At 36.6% G+C, this 19743-nt stretch overlaps 1 protein-coding gene across 4 annotated transcripts in view; it reads right to left on the minus strand.

The window, feature by feature from the left end:
• PLD5 (phospholipase D family member 5) overlaps positions 1–19743 on the minus strand; it is a 173145-nt gene that overhangs the window by 102668 nt on the left and 50734 nt on the right. For 2 of the 4 annotated variants that reach the window (XM_054279799.1, XM_054279800.1), the window contains exon 2: positions 2171–2307. In XM_054279799.1, coding sequence (XP_054135774.1) covers positions 2171–2307 — 137 coding nt within the window. Of the gene's footprint in view, positions 1–2163; positions 2308–19743 lie in introns of those variants that run through there. The other 2 variants (XM_054279801.1, XM_054279802.1) reach the window with 2 other exon arrangements.

Consider the following 19743-nt stretch of genomic DNA (forward strand, 5'->3'; position numbering starts at 1 on the left):
CAGAAATGTAAGAATTCAGTAACTCTTGTCTTATTAAAAGTGCTTAGCCCAAGTACTAAATATATGCCATTGGCAGACATTGATTTGTGACACTTCAGCTAATGTGACACTTCTGTGATGTATTTAACACATAAAGGACCCCAGTTTCATGGTGTAGAGAAGGACTCAATGTTAGCAGGTAGCAGCTGCCAGCACTTGGATACTGTTATTAGCACTGGTTTCGGCAGTTTGTACGCACAGCATTCTTGTGCCTTCTGGTTCAGGCATTAGTAGCTAGATCACGCACTTGGATCACTCTGTGAAAGGCACCTTAAAATAGAGCTGGGCTCTGGGCTCACTCCTAGCCCTGTAAATGCAGAGCAGTTTAATTGACTCATGTTTAAAGTCAAGGGGCTGAATTTAGTCTCAGGCTCCTCTAACACAATCCAGGAGAGGACAAGAATGACACGTGAAACAACAAAATACTGAGCAAAGGTAAGTATTCTTTGGAAACACAGATTGCTGTAACCCATACAGACAGAAGAAATCAATCTCTCACATGGAAAAAAATGAATATCCCCGTTTTTCTTACTACTATGTATCACTTCTACTCTGATTTGTTTTCTCCTTTGAAGAATTAAAAGCGAAGAAGGTGAAGTCCTTCCTTGCCTAGGCCTACACAGCTACCCAGAACAGAATGGGAACCATGAGTTGATACAACTAAGAGGAAACATGGTGCAGTAGTTTCTGACTGTGTTGAAGTTGTGTGCAGTGCACTGAAGCCAATGAGCAGAAAGACTTTCCCCTCATCTGACCTAGTTCTGTCAAAGATTCACACATGAAGACAGTGGGTGTAGAGGTGACACATGCAGTATCTTCAAAAATTTTGGAAGGCAACATCTCACAGTAAAACTTTGATGGGGAAAGGAAAGCTGGCTCAACTCTAGAAAATTCAGAGAAGATATCAGAAGCCTGCCCAGACCTGCAGGAGTACAATGAAGTGAACAAAACCAAACCTAAAAACAATTATGGCAAAAAGTGCCAGATGGACAGTTGGTTTCAGGACAAAGCTACCTGATGCTGCAAGTACATTCCATTTGGAAGGAGATACAGATTTAAAGAATCCTCTTGTGTTATTTTTTGGGGGTTTTTTTTGTCTGTTTCTTAAGCAGCATGCAAACAATATTTTAAAGACCCCATTATAATTGAAAAGACATTACAAAAATTTCTGGATTCTGAATTAGTGCTGTCTGTAATGTAACAGGTGCAGCATAAAAAGGTACTGTCCCTAAAGAGTCTGCACACAAAATGAACAGAGTAACAGAAATAAGGATCAAAAGCTAAAAGAAACATTAATCTTTCATAAATTATTCTAAAATGCAAATGTCAATTAGCTCCTACCCAATGTATACCCAGCCAATGCCTACAAATGATTTTTACATCAGCTTGGTGGACAGAAGAGGCCCAGAAGACAACCCAGGAAAAGCACTGGTCTTCACTAATGAACCGATTAATGGAGGAAGCTGACAGTGAGGAGCAGCAAAATGAGATTCACAGTCAGGAAATGAAAGACTCAAAAAACGAATCATTTACTTAAAACTAACAGAACCAAAAGTTAAAAGATATACACAGCTATGGCAGGTGTCTGAGGCAAATCTTAATTCAACACTGTCAACACTCATCTTTCTGATCATATCACTAATTTCCTTTACAGTTCACAGGTAAGCCACTGTGTCTATAACAGGAATGCATCAAACAGGAAATAGAAAAGCTTCCCCTACACAGAAGGGACAGCAATGTTAGGTCAAAAGGCATCAGTGACCTTTCTGGAGAAAGAAAGAAAGAAGCGGTCTTGATGAGAAATAGACACGAAAGAATTGGGAACTATGTGATCCACCTCTGTACTCAATTACCGAAACTTAATGGGCTTTGGCTCAGGCTTACAAAATAATTGATCTAACACAAGGGTCTTGCTCAAAACACACCACCAAAAATAACTTCAAAAAGTGTGCTTTAATTTTGTTAAACTAACTCCCAAAACCAGAAATTTAAAATGAGAAACCATTTTCTTCCTCTGTTAGCTACTCTTCCCAATAATACCACAGGACCATGGCAATTACTTCATGCCCTTATGTAACACACATATGTTCCTTTCCACCCCAAAAGAGAAGTTTTGTTTGTTACCTCTTACCGACAGTTATTTTGACAGTTCTTTTCTGAGAGTCCATCCTCATCTTCTCCCATAATATCCACTGCCGAAAATATCAGTGCAACCAGAATTGCAAAGCAGCATACCAGTGCAAAGATCACAATGCATCTTTGCTGGGACTGAAAGAGATTAAGATTAAAAAAGTTTTAATGGCATGAGCACATTCTAGTCAACGACTTGAGACTCTGAAACTTTTACATAAGATCTAAATTTCTTTGAAGACCTTACTGCAATAGCTGTCAACATGAAACACACCTCAAGATGAAAACACTCTCAAAACTGTCCTTCATGTATCACCTTGAGATGTATTTTAAATCTCTCAGACACTGTTTAATAATTCATGTCACAAATAATATTCATAATTCAAACTGCTTTCTGTTTGTACCACAAGGAAAGCATTATGCATTAAAATAATGACTCCTACATTAACTAAGTATTTTCTGATTGCGGCTCACAGGTAAAGTACACACTTGGGATGGCACTTAAAAGTTTTGTTGTGTTTGGTTGAAACAAAACATGTAATTGCAAGAAGACTGAAGAGCAAAGTCTTTTTTTTCCTATTGCTACAAAAAGTACCTGACATTGTCACTATGACTGTCACAGCCACTCAGACACTTTGGGAAGTCCTTGCCCCAAAATATCTATAACTTAATGAACACAAATTCACAGATGATAAATGGGATTCAAGGAAACAATGGGAAACAATGGGAAACTGTTGCTCAGTACAATAGGCAATGTCCTCCACATCTCAGATTAAATATTAAACATGGCATAGCACTACCTTATGAAATCTTGCAGTAATAAATCAGATGCAGCTGGTAGCCCCCTAGATAAATGTGAAATCTCCTAAAGACAGTCTCTTGACATGCAATTTACATAGCTGCATAAAGCATATTCTATTCTGAAACCAAATGTTCAAACAAATATACCGTGCAATTTCCTACTGAAGTAAATTTAAACAAGACCACACCCAAATATAAAAACATCAATGTCTAACTTCTGTGCAATAGTAATTTTCTTAATTTTCATTATTGCTCCATAATTAAAATGCCACATGTAGGAAAAGCCCTCATAAAGGAATGGGAAAGTGGGAAAGCATGAAAAATGTAAGGGAAAGGAAACAACATCACACTTGCAGCTGATAACCAATTTCACAGTATTTCCACTGTTCCCAATATTTTGTTTAAGAAGCAACAAGTTTCAGAGTAATAAGAACATTTTCCCATACACCTAAAGAAAAGGTCTAACTCTTTTTAAAAAAAAAAAAAATCCAATACTTCCCAGCTAGTGTACTTCTCAGGAGAAATATGCTCATATTTCATTTCAGAATAAATCAGATTTAAACACTTTATTTCAGTCAATGAAAAAAACACAGCAAACAATTTCTTCAGACAAACAGGAAAAACTAATCTGAAATTTAGTGACAAATGTAGCCTTTAACAGTAATACCAAATGTGTGGTTCAGGCTATAAGCATATTTTAAATATAATGCATATTAGACACTTTTTTACATTTCACATATATGTTTAAATCTGTATTTCTATTATAGTAACTAAAATCTTACCAGAATGCAGCATAAGAAAATGCTCTTCAGCCATAACAAAGCTAACTCATTAAAGAAATACATTTGGAAAGTTTTTTTTTTTCCTGCTGCTAGGTAGAATCATGGCAACATTTGAAAAGAGTTGTAAATTACTGCACCTGGGTGTCCAGAACTAAGGCTGCACAGTGGGACATAAGAGAAAATTGTTCAACACTCTCATTGCCTCATATTAGTAGCAAGAAAAACTAAGAACTGCCAAAGAAAAGTAGGCATTCAGGTCTGGGACACTGCTGTATGCCATTTCTTCATCAGGACACTTCAGGCTGCTTTTAGGATCACCAATGTTTTTTGCAGTACTGCAAGTGTACTCCCAGAAACGCTTCGATGCAGGTTCCTCCATGCACTGAATGTATCACCATGGCAGCAAGGCAGGAAAGCAATTCCCATAACCAGCAAACAAAAAAGAGCCTGGGGTTATTTTCTAGTCCCTAGGAGCAGGGGATGTGACCCAGCAGGGCTCACAACCACAGGGCTCTTTTTCCTCCCAAATCAGGCTAACTGCCACCATTCTACACACTGGGACTAATTTTGAATTATTCTGGATAAATTTGAAGCACAAGCATCCTAGCTGCCACACGGTGTGAAAGACTTCATGCTATTGCTCCAGGGAGTAACTCCCATCTTCTTGTCAGGCTGCCATGCAAGCTGCACAACAACCACAGAGAGCAGTGGGACCACTGGGCCAGCAGGGACCACATCAGCCTTCGAGGCTGGGCCAGTACTTACAGAGACAACAGGCAATGCTTCACTGAAAGGTGGCCACAGAGTTGTAAGTCATAACACACCTCTGGAAACCACCCAGTCTGCTTAAAGCTTGAAGGCCAAATCAACATAAAATCTACAGAGTACCAAAAATCATATGGTACCACAAGGAGGAGGGGATGTGGGGGAAAAAGGGCAGAAGGAACAAATGCTTTAAGTTAAATACCAGGAAATCTTATGGCAGCAATTTCTAGGAGGTCAAAGTAATTCTGAATGGATCCTCCTAATCGAACATTAATTTCCATTCCACATAATTTTGGGGAATATATTCAAGGTTTCTTGACCCCTGTGTTGTAGTTGAAAATTGTATGAAGTTTAAATCACTGTTCTTTCATGGATACAGCTTGTCAAGCTCTGCAGTTTGTGAGTACTGCTCACTGTGAGCAGCACAAGCTTAGTACCATTAGTAAGAACACTGCTATTCTACAAGTGCAAAAATAAAGACAGAACCACATAAACCTGTTTTACTGCTCCTATTTCACAGATCCTTTATAATACGCAGTTGTCTTTGACAAGTATAATGGATTAATTATTTCACTTTTCCCTAAGTACCAGCTTAACAGTATGGTTACAAATAGCATAGGGAACCTTTTAAATCAACATTTAAAAACCCTCCTGTGACTACAGTAGTTTTTCTTTGAACTAAGTATACCACAAAATAGTAAATAAAATAAAGCAAAAATTCCAAGTTTGTGATTCTCCCAACTCTACATTTTCAGTCACAGGTCTGAAGGGTCAAGAAAAGACCAGTAAAAAAAAACTAGAGTGAGTAAAGAGAGTAAAGAAGATTTTTAAAAGTTTCACAGTTCATGTTGAACTTATTCCTGCTGTGGCAGGTTTTTTCATTGCTTTTCAATCTATATATTACATTATAAATTAATGTTTAGAAAATGTTCGCATTAAAATTCGTATTTTTACTAGAAAAGAAAGAATAAAAAACAGCTACTTGCATCAAACAAGTCTTTTCACAACAGTAATAAATCTTTGTTTTCATACAATTTGCCATAAAGCTGACCATTTTCAAATAAACTTTTCCTAACTGAAACAGATTAGGATAGACCATATCCCTGCTCTATTATATCACCCGTGCATGCCTCTGTGTGCATCTATGTGCAAGGAATAGCAGGCATCGTGAAAGAATCCAAAATCAACAAGCTCATGCCACTGACAGAAAGAAGGGACCTGCTGGGCTGCTCCTCAGACCCCTGTGTCAGTGGCCTTGGGCAGACTGCTTGTTTGATGCTGTCTTGTTGCACATCCCCTCGCCAGCTGGGATCCCTCCGAGCTTTTCAGACCTATCCTTCTGTTTCATCCAGAAAACGCCTCAGCATTCAGGTTTTCAGTCTTCAACCCTTAATCATAGAATACATGGGTCTCTAAAACTTATGCAGTCCGTCTGTCCATATACAGAGTTAATTTGTACAAATATTAATTCCAACAGGTATTTGTTTAGCCTGTCCTCAAAAATCCAGAGTTGAAAGAGAGCCTGTAGTCTTTTCAGGCAACTCCATCCCATATCTAAGCATCTGACTGATGCCTAACTTAAGTCTCTTATGCTGCAACAACTCTTTTTTTCTTTCCTGTACTCATGGAAAACAGTGAACAGAGCATTTCATTCTCTCTTTTACATATTTAAAGGCTGCTATAGATGCTAAGAGGCCCAGGGCCAGACCCCCTACAAGTTTGACTGTACTAACAGGCAAGCCCAGAAATTCTCTTGCATGAGAGAAAGATATGTTCAGGGCTTTAGGAAGATTGGAAAAGAAACTCCTGCAGGAACAAAGACTATCAAAAATACTGTGAGTAAAATGTGTTTCTTTCACCTGGTCAACTAGCTTAAACAATACCTAAGTAAAATAAATCCACCAAAACACTGCATTACTAAAACAAAGCATGGGAATTTATTCATTTTGTTATACCTCTAGGGAGAGAGTGAGAAGAAAAGCCAAAAGCTGCACAATGGTTATTCAGTACAGTACTATTCAGACTAAAGTTTAATCTGGGAAGGACCTGCTTGTTTATTATAAAGAAAAAGGATAGCCTATCCCAATTAAGCTTATCAGAGCCTGTGATACCCATGCAGAATTGAGAACAAGAGCAAGAAAAAGGCCTCCATCTTTACTGCACTCGCATTGCTCAAAAGCTGTTAAGAACACTTCACTGGCTCCTGAAGCTTTCAGTTTCTTCACAAACAACAGTCATTTCTTTGAGACTGAGATTTTAATCAGGAATTTAGTCTTTCTCCAATGCAGTACAAGAATGTCTTCTCCCAAAAAAGGAGCCATGAAATTGCAAGGCTAATGCTGCATCTACTGATAAAACTGACTACATAACAAAACACATCATGGCTTTGAACTTGTGCTTCATTTTTTTGTACCTATTTACAGACTGAAGAAGGCAATACTTGTACACCACACTAATATAGGCTCTAAGAGGCAGGCTTTTTCATCTTTGGTAATTTCATCAGTCTGCCCTTTCCTGCAACACCCGTGAACACAAGTGTGACAACAGAAGCACTCGTCTGCAACACCTGTAACTGTTGGACAGTCCTTAAAGAGCTGTTTGTGAGTCAGGTTCTATGGGGTGCTGCAATACACCTGCCAAAGAGAGCAAGGAACTGGACTTCAAGAATTGGCAATCATTCCTGGATTGCCCTCGGTCATGTGTTTACTAGAGAAAAACATTACTATAAATACCATTTCCCCTTAATCTGCAATCTGCATACACTAATAATCTTCATTGCAGCCTTGAATCGTCCAGTTGGTATGATTAATGCCAATAAACACTTCAAATCTTCTTTAAAAGGAACAGATCGCTAAAGTAAGTTAAATATTTTAAAATTGGCTGGACCTAGTTAGTTTCATCCTTGGATATTTAAGGTAGTGGCTGAAACTAACAGAGAACTTTTAGGACTCGGCTCTGAAAACTCACAAGCTTGAGTGAAGTATCAGAAGCCTGGAAAAAGCAAAAGTGCTACCCATATTCAAGAAAAAATGGTGATCGGACAGTAGAGGTTGGGAAACAATGAGCTAGTCATTCTCATATTCAGTCTGTAGAAAATATGTAGATATGTAGAAGGTAAGACGCTTTTTCATTAAAAAGTCACATTGATCAAGTCTGATTTCTATCTTTTCTAGTTACAAGCCCTATTATCCTTCTGGAGAAGCTGAAAATAATGTATACTCTCACCTCTATTAAAAATTTCCTACAAACCACAGCAATTATGTCCAGATTATCACAGGAGTGGTGTAAAGCTGATTGAAAAATCAAGCTCATTGAAAAAATGGGAGGACGTTTTGCAGAATGGATTCTGCATTTAGAATGGATTCAGAGGATTCTGCTTTGTATCTGGTTTTGCTCATGTGTCCATTAACAAGCTAAATTCTGGAATAGAAATAAAAAGTTCTTATTAAGTTTTCAATCAAAACCAAAGCAGTACAAATTGAAGACCAGGTTAAAATTTAAAAATGTTCTTGACTCTTTAGAGAGTATGTCAACAAAAACAAGATAAATTTCAATAAAGGAAAAGAGCTACAAGCAGGTAGGACCAAGTAGTTGCACATACTCAGGAACTGAGAAACCACTAGGAAAAAGAATAACCAAAACTATTAACAGGCTGGAACAGATGTTTTAGGAAGACAGAACAAAAAATGGCAGGAGTCCGTAGTTTGGAGAGAAGAAGAAATATGACCAAGGGGTACAATACCTACACATGAACATCAGGTATAGTGAAGGCAGAATTATCCACCAAGTACTACAATTCCAGAAATAGTGGATGTTTACTGAAACTTCAGGAGTTAAGTTCCCAAAAGGTAATGTACTTTTTTATGAAGATGATATTAAGCATCTGGAATTTGTTGCCACAGGAGGCCATGAAAGCAAACAGCAGCAGGAGGTTTAAAAAGAGATTAGCAGAGGTTTAAAAAGAGATTAGACAATGCTTTCAAAAATACATCCTCATCTGGTGTTAGAGAAAAAGGCTGGGATGTGCCCTCTGCTAGAGATGATGGGAAGCATGGAAACATGCCAGTGCCCACTGGTAGGCACACAGTACAGGACTAGACACACCATGAGTCTGAGCTGCATAATGTATTTTCTACATTCTTAAATAGTTCAATTTTTCCACAGAAGGAATCAAGAGTTATAGCAGAGAACAACCTGATCATTGCGTTGACTTAGATCTCTACATCCTGCTATAATGCCTGAACTGCATGCAAGGCAAAAATAATCCTTAGCCTCTACTTCACGTTGGCATATTTTGTTTACCTTTCAAGACTGAATGCAGAATCAACAATAAATATTTAGTCCCATAGCTACCCACCAAAACAAGAGAATCACCAACTAATACTCCAAAGAACACATTCTTTAATGTGTTTTCCAAGTAAACAAGAAGACACACTATCCAGCAGTATCCCTGTCTGCCCAGCGTCTTTTGAATCTGTATTTGATTTATAGAGAAAGATTAATATAATAATCTGAAATTTTAGAAGATCCATATGCAGGTAGACTTGGCTGAGAAAGTCACAAATAAGTGCCTCTACCAAGGGAAAGACAGTCCAAACGTTTGCTTTCCCCCACACCCAGGGCTCCGGAGCAAGCAGCCTCATGAAACAGGGGTGGGAGGAATCCCTGCCCTGGGCGGGGGCAGTGGCCCCTGAGCACACACAGGGAAGCAGCTGCCTTGGTTTCACTGCTGTCTGAACAAACCTTTGATCCAACAGCTCAGGCACACAACACATGGACAGGCACAAGGCTATAAATAGAAAACCAATAAACTACTTTGGAAGAAATCCAGGGCTTTAGAGGTTACTTATCTGGACCTCCTCCATGCAGGGTTCTATACTGCAGAAAGATATTAGCATTCAGAATGTGACGTCTGTAAGAAAAAAAGGTTTCCAGCACATAACCAACTAACCTCTGATGCAATTTGTCAACCAAAACTGGCATAAGAGAAGGGATGAAAAGCCTGAATACATTGAATTGTTCATGTGCCATTTTCCCGAAATTGGGCCCTGACTTCTCATCATGATATATCGACTCAGCCTTCAGCACAATGTATGGCAGTATTATCATTTGGCAACGTCAAAATAAAGGCCATTGTCTACCCTAAAAATAACACTCTACTCAAATCTATTGTCTCTTGAAAAGAGAAAAAGAAATAAGGTATTGAACAATCTGAATCTGGCCTGAACAGCCAATTCAGAAGATTATTAATACTTCATTAGTATGAAAAAACAGCATAAGATTTCTATATTCCAATATCTCTTTGTGCATTTTTAAACCTGAACCCGCTAAGTAAGGACTCCTACCACAGCTAGCATTACAGCCATTACTTCAACAGGACAAAATAAAAAAAAATAGAACCAAAAAATTGCGTTACACATACAGTACTTTAATATATTACATCTTTTATGTACAGACAGACTTTCTATGTATAATTTTATTTTACAAATATAATTAAAAATGGAACTCTTCAGAAATCAGGTGAAACTCAGCAACTAGTAACTGACCAAACAAACATTTGGTCTATTATTTCCCATCAAGAGCTGGATCCCATAAGGCAGTATTTTGAGAAAGAATGAAATTAATCACTACATGAAGATGCAAATCATTAATATATTGCAGAACAGTCCATTTAAAATCAATTACAATCATCAGAGGACAGCTGGCTGGGGGGTATATAGCAGATGATAAAAAGACTGGCCTAGAGTGTAGAAGGCAAATTTCTAGCAGAAAATGCTCTTTCAAATTTTACACCCTTTATGTATCTTTCTGGAGTCTACAGCATGCAAACCAAGCAGTTAGAAAGCCCTGCTCTGAATTGTAGGCCTACTTCTCTCAACACCTAGTTTAATTTTGATGTTGACAGTCTTAACTCCTAATGAAAAACTAAATGGAAATATCAGAATCTATAAAAATCAGAATTTTCCATGGACACAAAATAAGTAGTTGCAGTAACTTGCCATATTGCATCTGTCCCTAGCCAACAATTCTCTTGTTTTCAAAATCAACAGGCAGAAAAAAAATAGTCTACAATAATGCTGTCTTTTCCATACTTTGCTTGCATTCATCAAAATCACATTTTTGTTCTAACTCTGACTCAAGAATTTCTAAAATCTCTCGTGGAATGAATTGTTTATTGTACATGTTCAACTTTTAATCTAAAGATTAACTATATTTCTATGAAAATTAAACAGAACGTTCTAAGTCAAAAAGAAGGGGGAAATTGTTTTTTCTTAGTTGCTGATTAAACATGCTCAAAACTTTTCCTCTTAGATGTTTCAGACTAATTTTAAATGTCTCACCAGAAAAGGGAGGACATCCTACATTTGGAGTACTTGAAGTCATGCTTTTATTTCAGGTTTTATTTCAACTATTATTTTTATCTGGTCACTTTTGAATACAAAAGTGAGCTAGAACACAGAAGTGTCCACTAGCTACAATGATTCCAGAGTGACTTCATCCCAATTCCTCTCGATCAGTCTAATAAATATTGTTCTGGCAGCATAATTCTGCACCAAACTGGGCAGGACTGCAATAACTAAGACAGCTTTAGCTTTTCAGGTAAGGCTCCTAAAGGAGCTATAAATGTTCTAAACATTTAGAACATAGCTGGTATAACAGCTATAAATATTCTAAATTTTAACTATAACCCTGCCATGCTATTGAGGCACATTCCAGCCTAGAGACAACCTGTTTAGATGGTAACATCAAGATATTCAGTATATTTTAACAGGTTGAATACAGGACAGGAAACATTTGAGAACAGAGGACAGGACAGAGTGTGCTCTGGCAAACCATGGCAACATCAAACCAAACCACTGCAACATCAAAGACTTTCATACTCCCTGACAAAGGAGATCAGCAAAATGTTGGGCAGCTATTTTCTAAACACATGATAAATAAATTTTTATGTGCTAAGGAAAAAAAATACAGTAAACCTAACAATATCAGTGGAAGCATATCTGTGACAGATCACTCCATATCACTGAGGCAGCCAAAAAGCACCAAAACATCTCTGTGTGTCCTACCCACATGTTGCCAAGTTTCCTGAAATCAGAGAGCATTTGTAATGTAGAATCCTGTTCCAGAACAGTTATTAACTTTTGTGTGTGTGTCTGTGTATATATCTATATTCTTAAATATATATATTTATACACACAAACAGACATGTAATAATGACCATTAACACCTAACATAAATCTGTCTCTAAATCACAAGGAGAAACTAGAAGTAGGCAGTGAGAAGTAGCAGCATGAAGGCAGACCAGACTCTATGCAGATGAATACACTGATTTACACTAATTTACATTACAATTACATTACATTACAATATTCTAATTTACAAATGGAAATGCCTCTGTTATGTTCAAAGTTAACTACAATTTACTTTTGTATGATCAGTAACTGCAGAAAAAAATTCTAGTAATGTACTCAGTTTAGTAATGCAAGATGCTGACAGTACAGCTTCAACTACAAGTCACTTTCTTTCAAGAAAGTTTTATATAACAGTGCTACTAATAAAGCTTTAAGAGAAACTAAGTGAAATTTTAAAGCAATGAAGAAAGTTTATTCACAGTGTTTGCATACGTCCTTTTTGGCACATTAAATGATCATATGTACAGTCTGCTCAAGCTTCATGCACACAGCTTTGTTTTGCTAAGATACTTTCAAAATGAGACAAGACCTAAAAAAAAGACTAAAAATAAAAAGTTGTGGCTACTGGCACATAGATTCCATCAGGGAGCATGTTAGACACAAATTTGAGCTCAAGTGCAGTTCTGTGGAATTACAAATTCATCACTCTACCTGGAGTATGTGTCATCTTATCCAAATTAACAAGGCAAAATACATTACGTTAAAGCTTTTCAATGAGACTTTAGCATTTAATCCTGTGATTGGAACAGGCTAAGAATGTATCTACCATCAATTACAGCATTATCACATTCAGTTCCTATAAAGCAATAATTCTACCGTCAAGGGCAGGTGGTGCAACTGAACCTGGACGTACTAAGAAATTTTGTTATATAAATCACAAATTACTGGTTTCTCTTCCATAAAGCATAAACTGCAAATTGAGAATATTTTGAATTAATTTTTTTTTAAAGTTTGCTTTTACTCATTCTGACAAGATTCACTTAAATAAAAGTTCTATTAACTCTGTTATAAATTAACACAAGTTCAGGAAAAGAAATTATCTCATATGGGAAGCATTTAATTTTAGCTCATTCTGAATTTTTAACTACACTGCAAGTACATATTGAACTAATAGATTTGCCATCTGGCCAAGAAGTTAATTCCATTGTCACAAAGAGCACAACCAGTGTGACATTCTCAATAGGAATATATGTATTCTACTGTAAAGAGATATAAAGGAAAACAGTGGCTTATGATCTCCAGCTAATCAGAGATATAAAGGTAAACTAGTTAATTATAGTGATTAAGTGTATCTGATCTATGCTTTCTTTTCTGTGAAAGATTCAAGAGGTAATTTAGGTACCATGGTTTTTATCCTACAGAATTCTGTATTTGAATTAAATGACAGTGTTCATACTATATTTTAAGTAACTCCACTTGACTGAAATTTCCTTTACTGGCTGAGTAATATGTAATATTATGAGTAAAGATGGGACTGCCATATTGACTTCAGCTTCCCTGAGTCTCAAGAAATGAACAAATATTTGAATATTTAAAAAATATTACAATAAATTTATAAGCACACATATATATATAAGCACACAAATATATACCAAGCAAGCAAACAAAAAAGAGCACCAAGAGAAATAAAGACAAGAAACAAACAGCAGCAGGCATTTAAGACCTCCATCTTTTACTTCCCTCTACCACAGTCTCTTTCTGTGTGATATCTGTTCCAGATCCGTGCTCTTTGTTGTAGAAGTATTTTTTCTACTCCTAGTGGAGTTGACACACACCATTATGGGTTGAGGAGATAAAGGTGAGAGAATCAAGTTAACTGGGCAAAGTAAATTGTTCCTGGATGTTTTATTTTTTCACTATTTCAGCTATATTCATCTTTTCCCCTTTCCCTGTTTCACCAAACAGCAAAAACCAATTCATCGCTGTGACTGTCTCACTCCAACTAACAACCCCCACTCTATTCTGCCATTTTACACGTTCCTGCCTTCATATGGTGCAGACAAAAGCTGCACAACATGGACACCAGGTTTCAGAACCAGCAGAAGACAATAGGTATCTTGAGGGGAGAACAAAAAAATCAGCACCAGCAGGATCTAGTTTTGAAGGATCAAAGATATTATTTTTCTAGAGAGAGCTGCAACCAGGTTCCTGCAGCAGCAGAGTGAAATCTACTGTACTCTGATTAACTTTTCACCTCTCACGGGAATTACCAGATACCTCTTCTATCAGCAGCAATGCTCCCCACTGTTTGCCCTTCCTGTCTTCCCTTATCTCCATATTAATAAGGTCAGACTCCTCCTGGTATGTTGAGATATCAAGGTGTCCTGATTTACAGCACTTTGTCAGGTTTTATTTCACAGCTTGTTTTTCTCATTTGCTACCTTTGAGGAAAAGGCTTTGTTCTCCTCTTTTCTTTGTTTAATATATTACTATAGCATTCCACTGAATTGGGCTCATTGCCTATTGTTCTACTATGGAGTCAAAATATTTATTTTTATTTTCTTAGACTGTTTATAGGATAAATAAAATCATTTTTACAAATAAAAATCTCCTCAAGAAGATATATAAGGACAATCTATCAACATTTTAACTGACTGGGCCGACATATAAAATGTTAACTTGGCTTCCTTCATTTTCTATTTGTCCTTCAATGTTTTTTTGCATTTAAGTAATTGAAAAACTAGATAAAACACAGCCCAGTTATGTAAAACATTTCCCATTACTAGGTGGCAGAGAATATCTTTCCCTCATCTCACCTTCAAATATCATGACATCTGACTTGAAAATGTCTGGAAGAACTCTTCCTTTGTATTACATAATGTTTAAGTCAACCTATGAATTTAGAAGCTATTTAGAAGGAAAACTATGAATGCACATGAATATACATATTTACATGCGCAGCCATTAGCACAAAATTCTCAGTTCAATAGGAAGACAACCTTAGAGATTAAATATGACATCCAACATACATTACTGGTTAAAAATAAATTAATTAAAATATCTATCCAGGGAGATGGCTGTTTCCATGAAAACCATAAAACATTCTGGTCTAGCTGAATGTGTGTCTAGTTTTATTATTGTTTTAAAGTAGGCAAGCACTACAGATTTTTTTCAAGACTTGCCAATTTGGAATTTTAATTATTCTGTAAAATAAAACATGGAATGAAGGTACAGTGAAATTCTGTCTTCTTATTCTCAGTTCTGTAGCAGATAATCTCAGAAAAGTAAAAATAGTGAGAGAGATGAAGACAAACGTTGAATATAAAACAGCCACACTGCAATTTGACATGGTGGTGGTAGAAATCCCTCAGTGAGGTTTCAATGCTCCTGAAAGCAGAGGAGGTGTATTGCACCTCCCCACAAGATGTTGATGGACCAGACAGAGTTCCAAGAAAGAGTGACTTCATGCCAAAGAGTACCACAAACCATTATCGCCTCTCATCCTACTCTGAAGTCCAATATTTTTTTGGTGCAGGTGTTTTATCTCCTCCCTTTCTTTTTTGACAATGAACTTTTTTGGGAATACTTTCTCAGGAGGAAAAGAAACGAAATTTTCTGGGAAAAAGCCTCTTATGGCAGGCAATCAACTGATGAAAATTGTTATGGGCACAGGTTTGTCTTACAATACCTTACAAGCCCTTTCTAAACTGAAAAATAAAGTGCAGCTTAAGTTTTCAATACAGTATCAGGCCTTAACACAGCAAAGCATCCAGAGAAAGGTAGAGATTTATCTCTGAAATTTCAGTCTCAGGGTGACAGACTCATTCCCAGTCTAGAAGTAGTAGCAACAATTTATTAGAAGCTTTCACTAAAGAAAGCAGCCATTTTGTCATGTTCTCTAAAATTTACACAGACATCTGCGTTTATTTTGCCACACTATCAGAAATGTTAATAAAATAATGTTCAAAGAGGTCTCAAAATATGGAAGTTTCCTCATTTCTCAGGGAGCAGCAAAATGGTAACTAATTTTTAGCATTTTGGAAGCAATTGGAGATATGCAGATCTTACACTGTTATATTAATTTGCATTTTAAGTTATTTCCTGAAAGCAGTAGCTGTGAAACACATGCACATTGTACTTACAAAAAAAAAAAGGTTAGTCTTAATAATTTTTGCATTTGTTGCTTAAGGGTTAAATATATTTCATGTGAATAAAAATCAATACAGTGTTTACTGTGTATTCTGGTAAAATAACCTATGAAATTCAAGCAAAATTGGGTCCATATTTGTTTTCTGAATGTGTAATATTTTAACAAGTATAATTTTAAGCAATGTACATAGACACTCTACTTCTCAAAAATAGCAAATTCAGATAGTATAAACTGGTAACATTTTCAGATTACTCTGTGTCACCATGTGTCCCTGTACACACTTGTTGAGACAACAGTGATTCCCATAATTCTTCACATCCAGATTCCCTTGGTATAGGAAATGCAACTCTAATTGCTTTTCTTGGTTTCCTAGCTATTTATAAAAAAATAATAAATTCTCCAGTGGTATAGAAACACTAGGTATGTGCTTCTTCCACAGCACATTCAATATAAACTATTCTTATTTTTTTCTGGGATAACAGACAACATTTGAACAGGACAAAACAGACTTACTGCAGAAACTATATGAAAGCCCACACCTGCTCATGTTATAAGCTGATTGATACTCTATGTTCATGTCTATGTAGAGATTACTTTTTAATTACAGGAATTTATTCCCATATTAATCTATTAAGAGATTTGCACAAAAACAGTTACACAGAAAGCCTTGCCCCATAACCTAAAAAAAAGTTACATTTTGTTGACCAACATGCACTAAATGAACTACAGGTAGCCATGCAAATCAATCAGCTTATTTCTGGGCAATGTCATTGTATATCAAAAGCATGTAAGAGTTCCCAAACTTTCTTGGTCACTGAAACCTTGCCAGACATCAAGAGCTACAATGGAAACCCACAACTATTTTTTTATTTCAAAATTGCAATTGCAATGAAAGTGAAGTAAGCAGTAATACATAATACAGTTCAGGGGGTCAGCTACAGAACACTTAACATAACTTTTGTAAGTCATCAGTGCTGTCCAGACCACATCCAAACAAATTTCACACAGAGAGCCTAAGGATCTAGGGTCAAAATTCCCTTTTCTTGTATCTATGGAGAGATATAGGGAAGATGCAGAGACCTCACTACAACCTAACCCCCCAAACATACAGCAGAGATGCTTGGAATAGGTATTCTAAATAAACAGCGAAGGACAAAATTTTGTAGCAGCTTTGACCTAAAGATGTGCATGTGCATGCATTACAGACAGAAATGTCCACAAACACACCAAAATATTCTATCACTAAAAATGACACTTGCTTTGCAGTAAGCTCACCACACTTGTTATGTTCAGTAAGGAGTCACTGAGGAGAGGGTTGCTCTGAAGGGCTGTCTTTACCTACTAAACAGCCACCACGTTTGCTAGCACTCCCCAAGGCAGATTTAAGTCACAGTATGAGCCATGATCTATGACATTTCTCACGTTCTCCGTTTTTATTCTGATGACAAACTGCCCATCTGCTCCTGCCTTTCTTGGCTACCCACCTTTCTTTGGTATTGAATTTGCTATTGGCTTTGAAAATGCCTCTGTGTATAATAAAATTTTGCCACTGTCTTTAAAAGGCGCAAGACTTAGATCAACCTTCAGAAAGAATACAGTTGTATCTATATTGCAAAAGCCATAAATACACTATAAAAATGTGATAAATTTCCTTCAAATAATAAAACTGTAGCCTTTCTTTTTCAGGGGCATTAAAATGCAGACTACGATCACATAAAAGTCACTCATTCAAAACAACCTTTTCAGGGGTAATATGCAATTCATTGTTTAAATTCTTTGCCTTTTCTCCTGTCTACTCTGTCTATGAAAACCCCAGTGTTCCCTATGACCCTAAATGTACAATTAGATACATGCCCAAGCTAAAACTCATCCATGTCACTGAGCAAAAATTCAGATTTTGCCAAGGACATAAAACTGTGGCTATGATCTACCACATTTATTTTGCCACAGTCATATCCTACAGGAAGGTAGCACACTCATAGCTCAAGCATTTCTGTTTAACATGGCTCTCTGCTAGACAAACCTCTTGATCCCATTTTTAGATTGCACTAAATATATAAAGAAACACTATTAGATATGGTGTAAATTCATCAGCTTGATTTATACTTTGGCTACAAAAGACTCAATCAAAATTTAATTGATGCTTCAAAGCATCTGGTATTTCATGGAATATTTAGATTTTATACTATTACACATTTACCCTATAACCTATTACCAAGCATAGGTTGCAATTTCATTTTCCTTTGCTGCTAAGACTTACTAACATGTTTACAGTTTTCTTTGTCCCTTTCTTCTCTATACTCTTTAGGGAACTTTCCGCAACATGCAAAAGTTCTAGATTTTGTTTTTCATATGACAACTTTGCTCCTCTTGGGGAAACACCAAACGGCAAAACAACTCCCTTTGTCTGCTAGGACTGCGAGCTCAATTTCTTTATAAACATCAGTTTTGCACTCAGCTGCTGAGAACAACCTGAACAATAAAGTGTTACAGTAACTCCTTTTTCTGCTTGCAACTGTGTACTGCTATCCTATAGGTACTGCTATATTAACCTTACAAAGTTCATGAACTTACTTCAAAATTTGTGCTAATGTAAACATGAACTGAATTCAGCCCTTGCTCTTCTTAGCTCCTTCATGGCTGAAACTTCTCTACAGTTATTTAGTAAAGATGAAAATATTTTAATTCATGTCATTCTGATCTATCTGGTTCTTGCACGGCTTTCAGCTCAATTCCTACATAAAAAAAACAAACAATGGGTAAACTGGAAGTTAACTAAGCTTGCTATCACATGCACATGCTATCTCAACTACATAATAGTAATAAACTTAGGTAGTTTGCAAATGTTATTATAAAGCTTAGCAGTTATGCCTGAGAAGCATATAAACTATTTTATTAAACATGAGGGGAAAAATAATTAGTTTCCATCAAAGCCACAATAATTCAAACTAAAGGAAATTACCTAGCAATTTATAAATTCAATAAATATGCTTATGCTTATCCAGAGATCCCTCCAAGGACATTGCATCTATTTGCTGTATCTGCAGAAATTAATATATTCCCTTTCTGATGTTTTGTAGCTGTGCAAATTGCTTTGTAGATGGCAAGACTGGCAATTTATCTCTTTGCTATGTAAGAATGGGCTCAGAGACTGTAAATGATTACTTGACTAAAAGCATCTCGAGTTTTTTGGCTTGATGCAAGAATTTTCCAGTACTCTGTTCTCTGTTAGACTCTGAAGAATCACAAGCTGAAAGAAAGCACCGGGGTAACCTTCTTGACTGAAATGAAGATCTACACGTTTGAGAGAGAAAAGAAACAGTCTGAAGGTTAAAAAAAAAACTTTACAAAATTTAAAAAAAAAAAACAAAAAACAAAAAACCGTTTGAAAAAAATTGCAGTCATCTTCTTACTTTAGTTAATCACAGGACTGAACACAGCATGTGGTCCAACAGTTGTTTAAAAATTTAACTAATGATTTGGACGGCACCCTTTCTGAAAAGCAAGCCCTGTCTCGTCTCCAGCCTCTATGCTGAGCTGCCATAAAGCTCACAGGGCTGCTTCAAGGAGGGTACCTAATGTGCAGACAAACTGAGCCACTCTGCTGTGGTAAGACAGGGGAAGAAAATAGCCCTGCCCCATCATTATTCAAAGAGCTGGAATGTCTTTGGGGCAACACCAAAAAGTCATCAAAGTGAATTAATGTTCACCAGGATGATGGCATTCCAAAGGCAGTTTAGGATAATGAAGTCATTTAAGGTCATCTTTCTGAACAGTAATTTTGGCTTATTGTACAAGGTGATTAAAACTGAGATGGGAAGTAGTGGGCTGTCTGTAACAGCCAGTGCTGCTAAGAAAAAAAAATTGAAAAATCTTTATTATTTATTTCTCCAAGGTACACACAGAGCGAGAAAAATCAAGAATGTGGTTCCGGTATGTAAAA

The sequence above is a fragment of the Melozone crissalis genome, unplaced genomic scaffold (genome assembly GCF_028551555.1).
Source record: "Melozone crissalis strain CALT ecotype California unplaced genomic scaffold, PUWL_Pcris_2 ptg000027l_1, whole genome shotgun sequence".
NCBI classification, from domain to species: domain Eukaryota; kingdom Metazoa; phylum Chordata; class Aves; order Passeriformes; family Passerellidae; genus Melozone; species Melozone crissalis.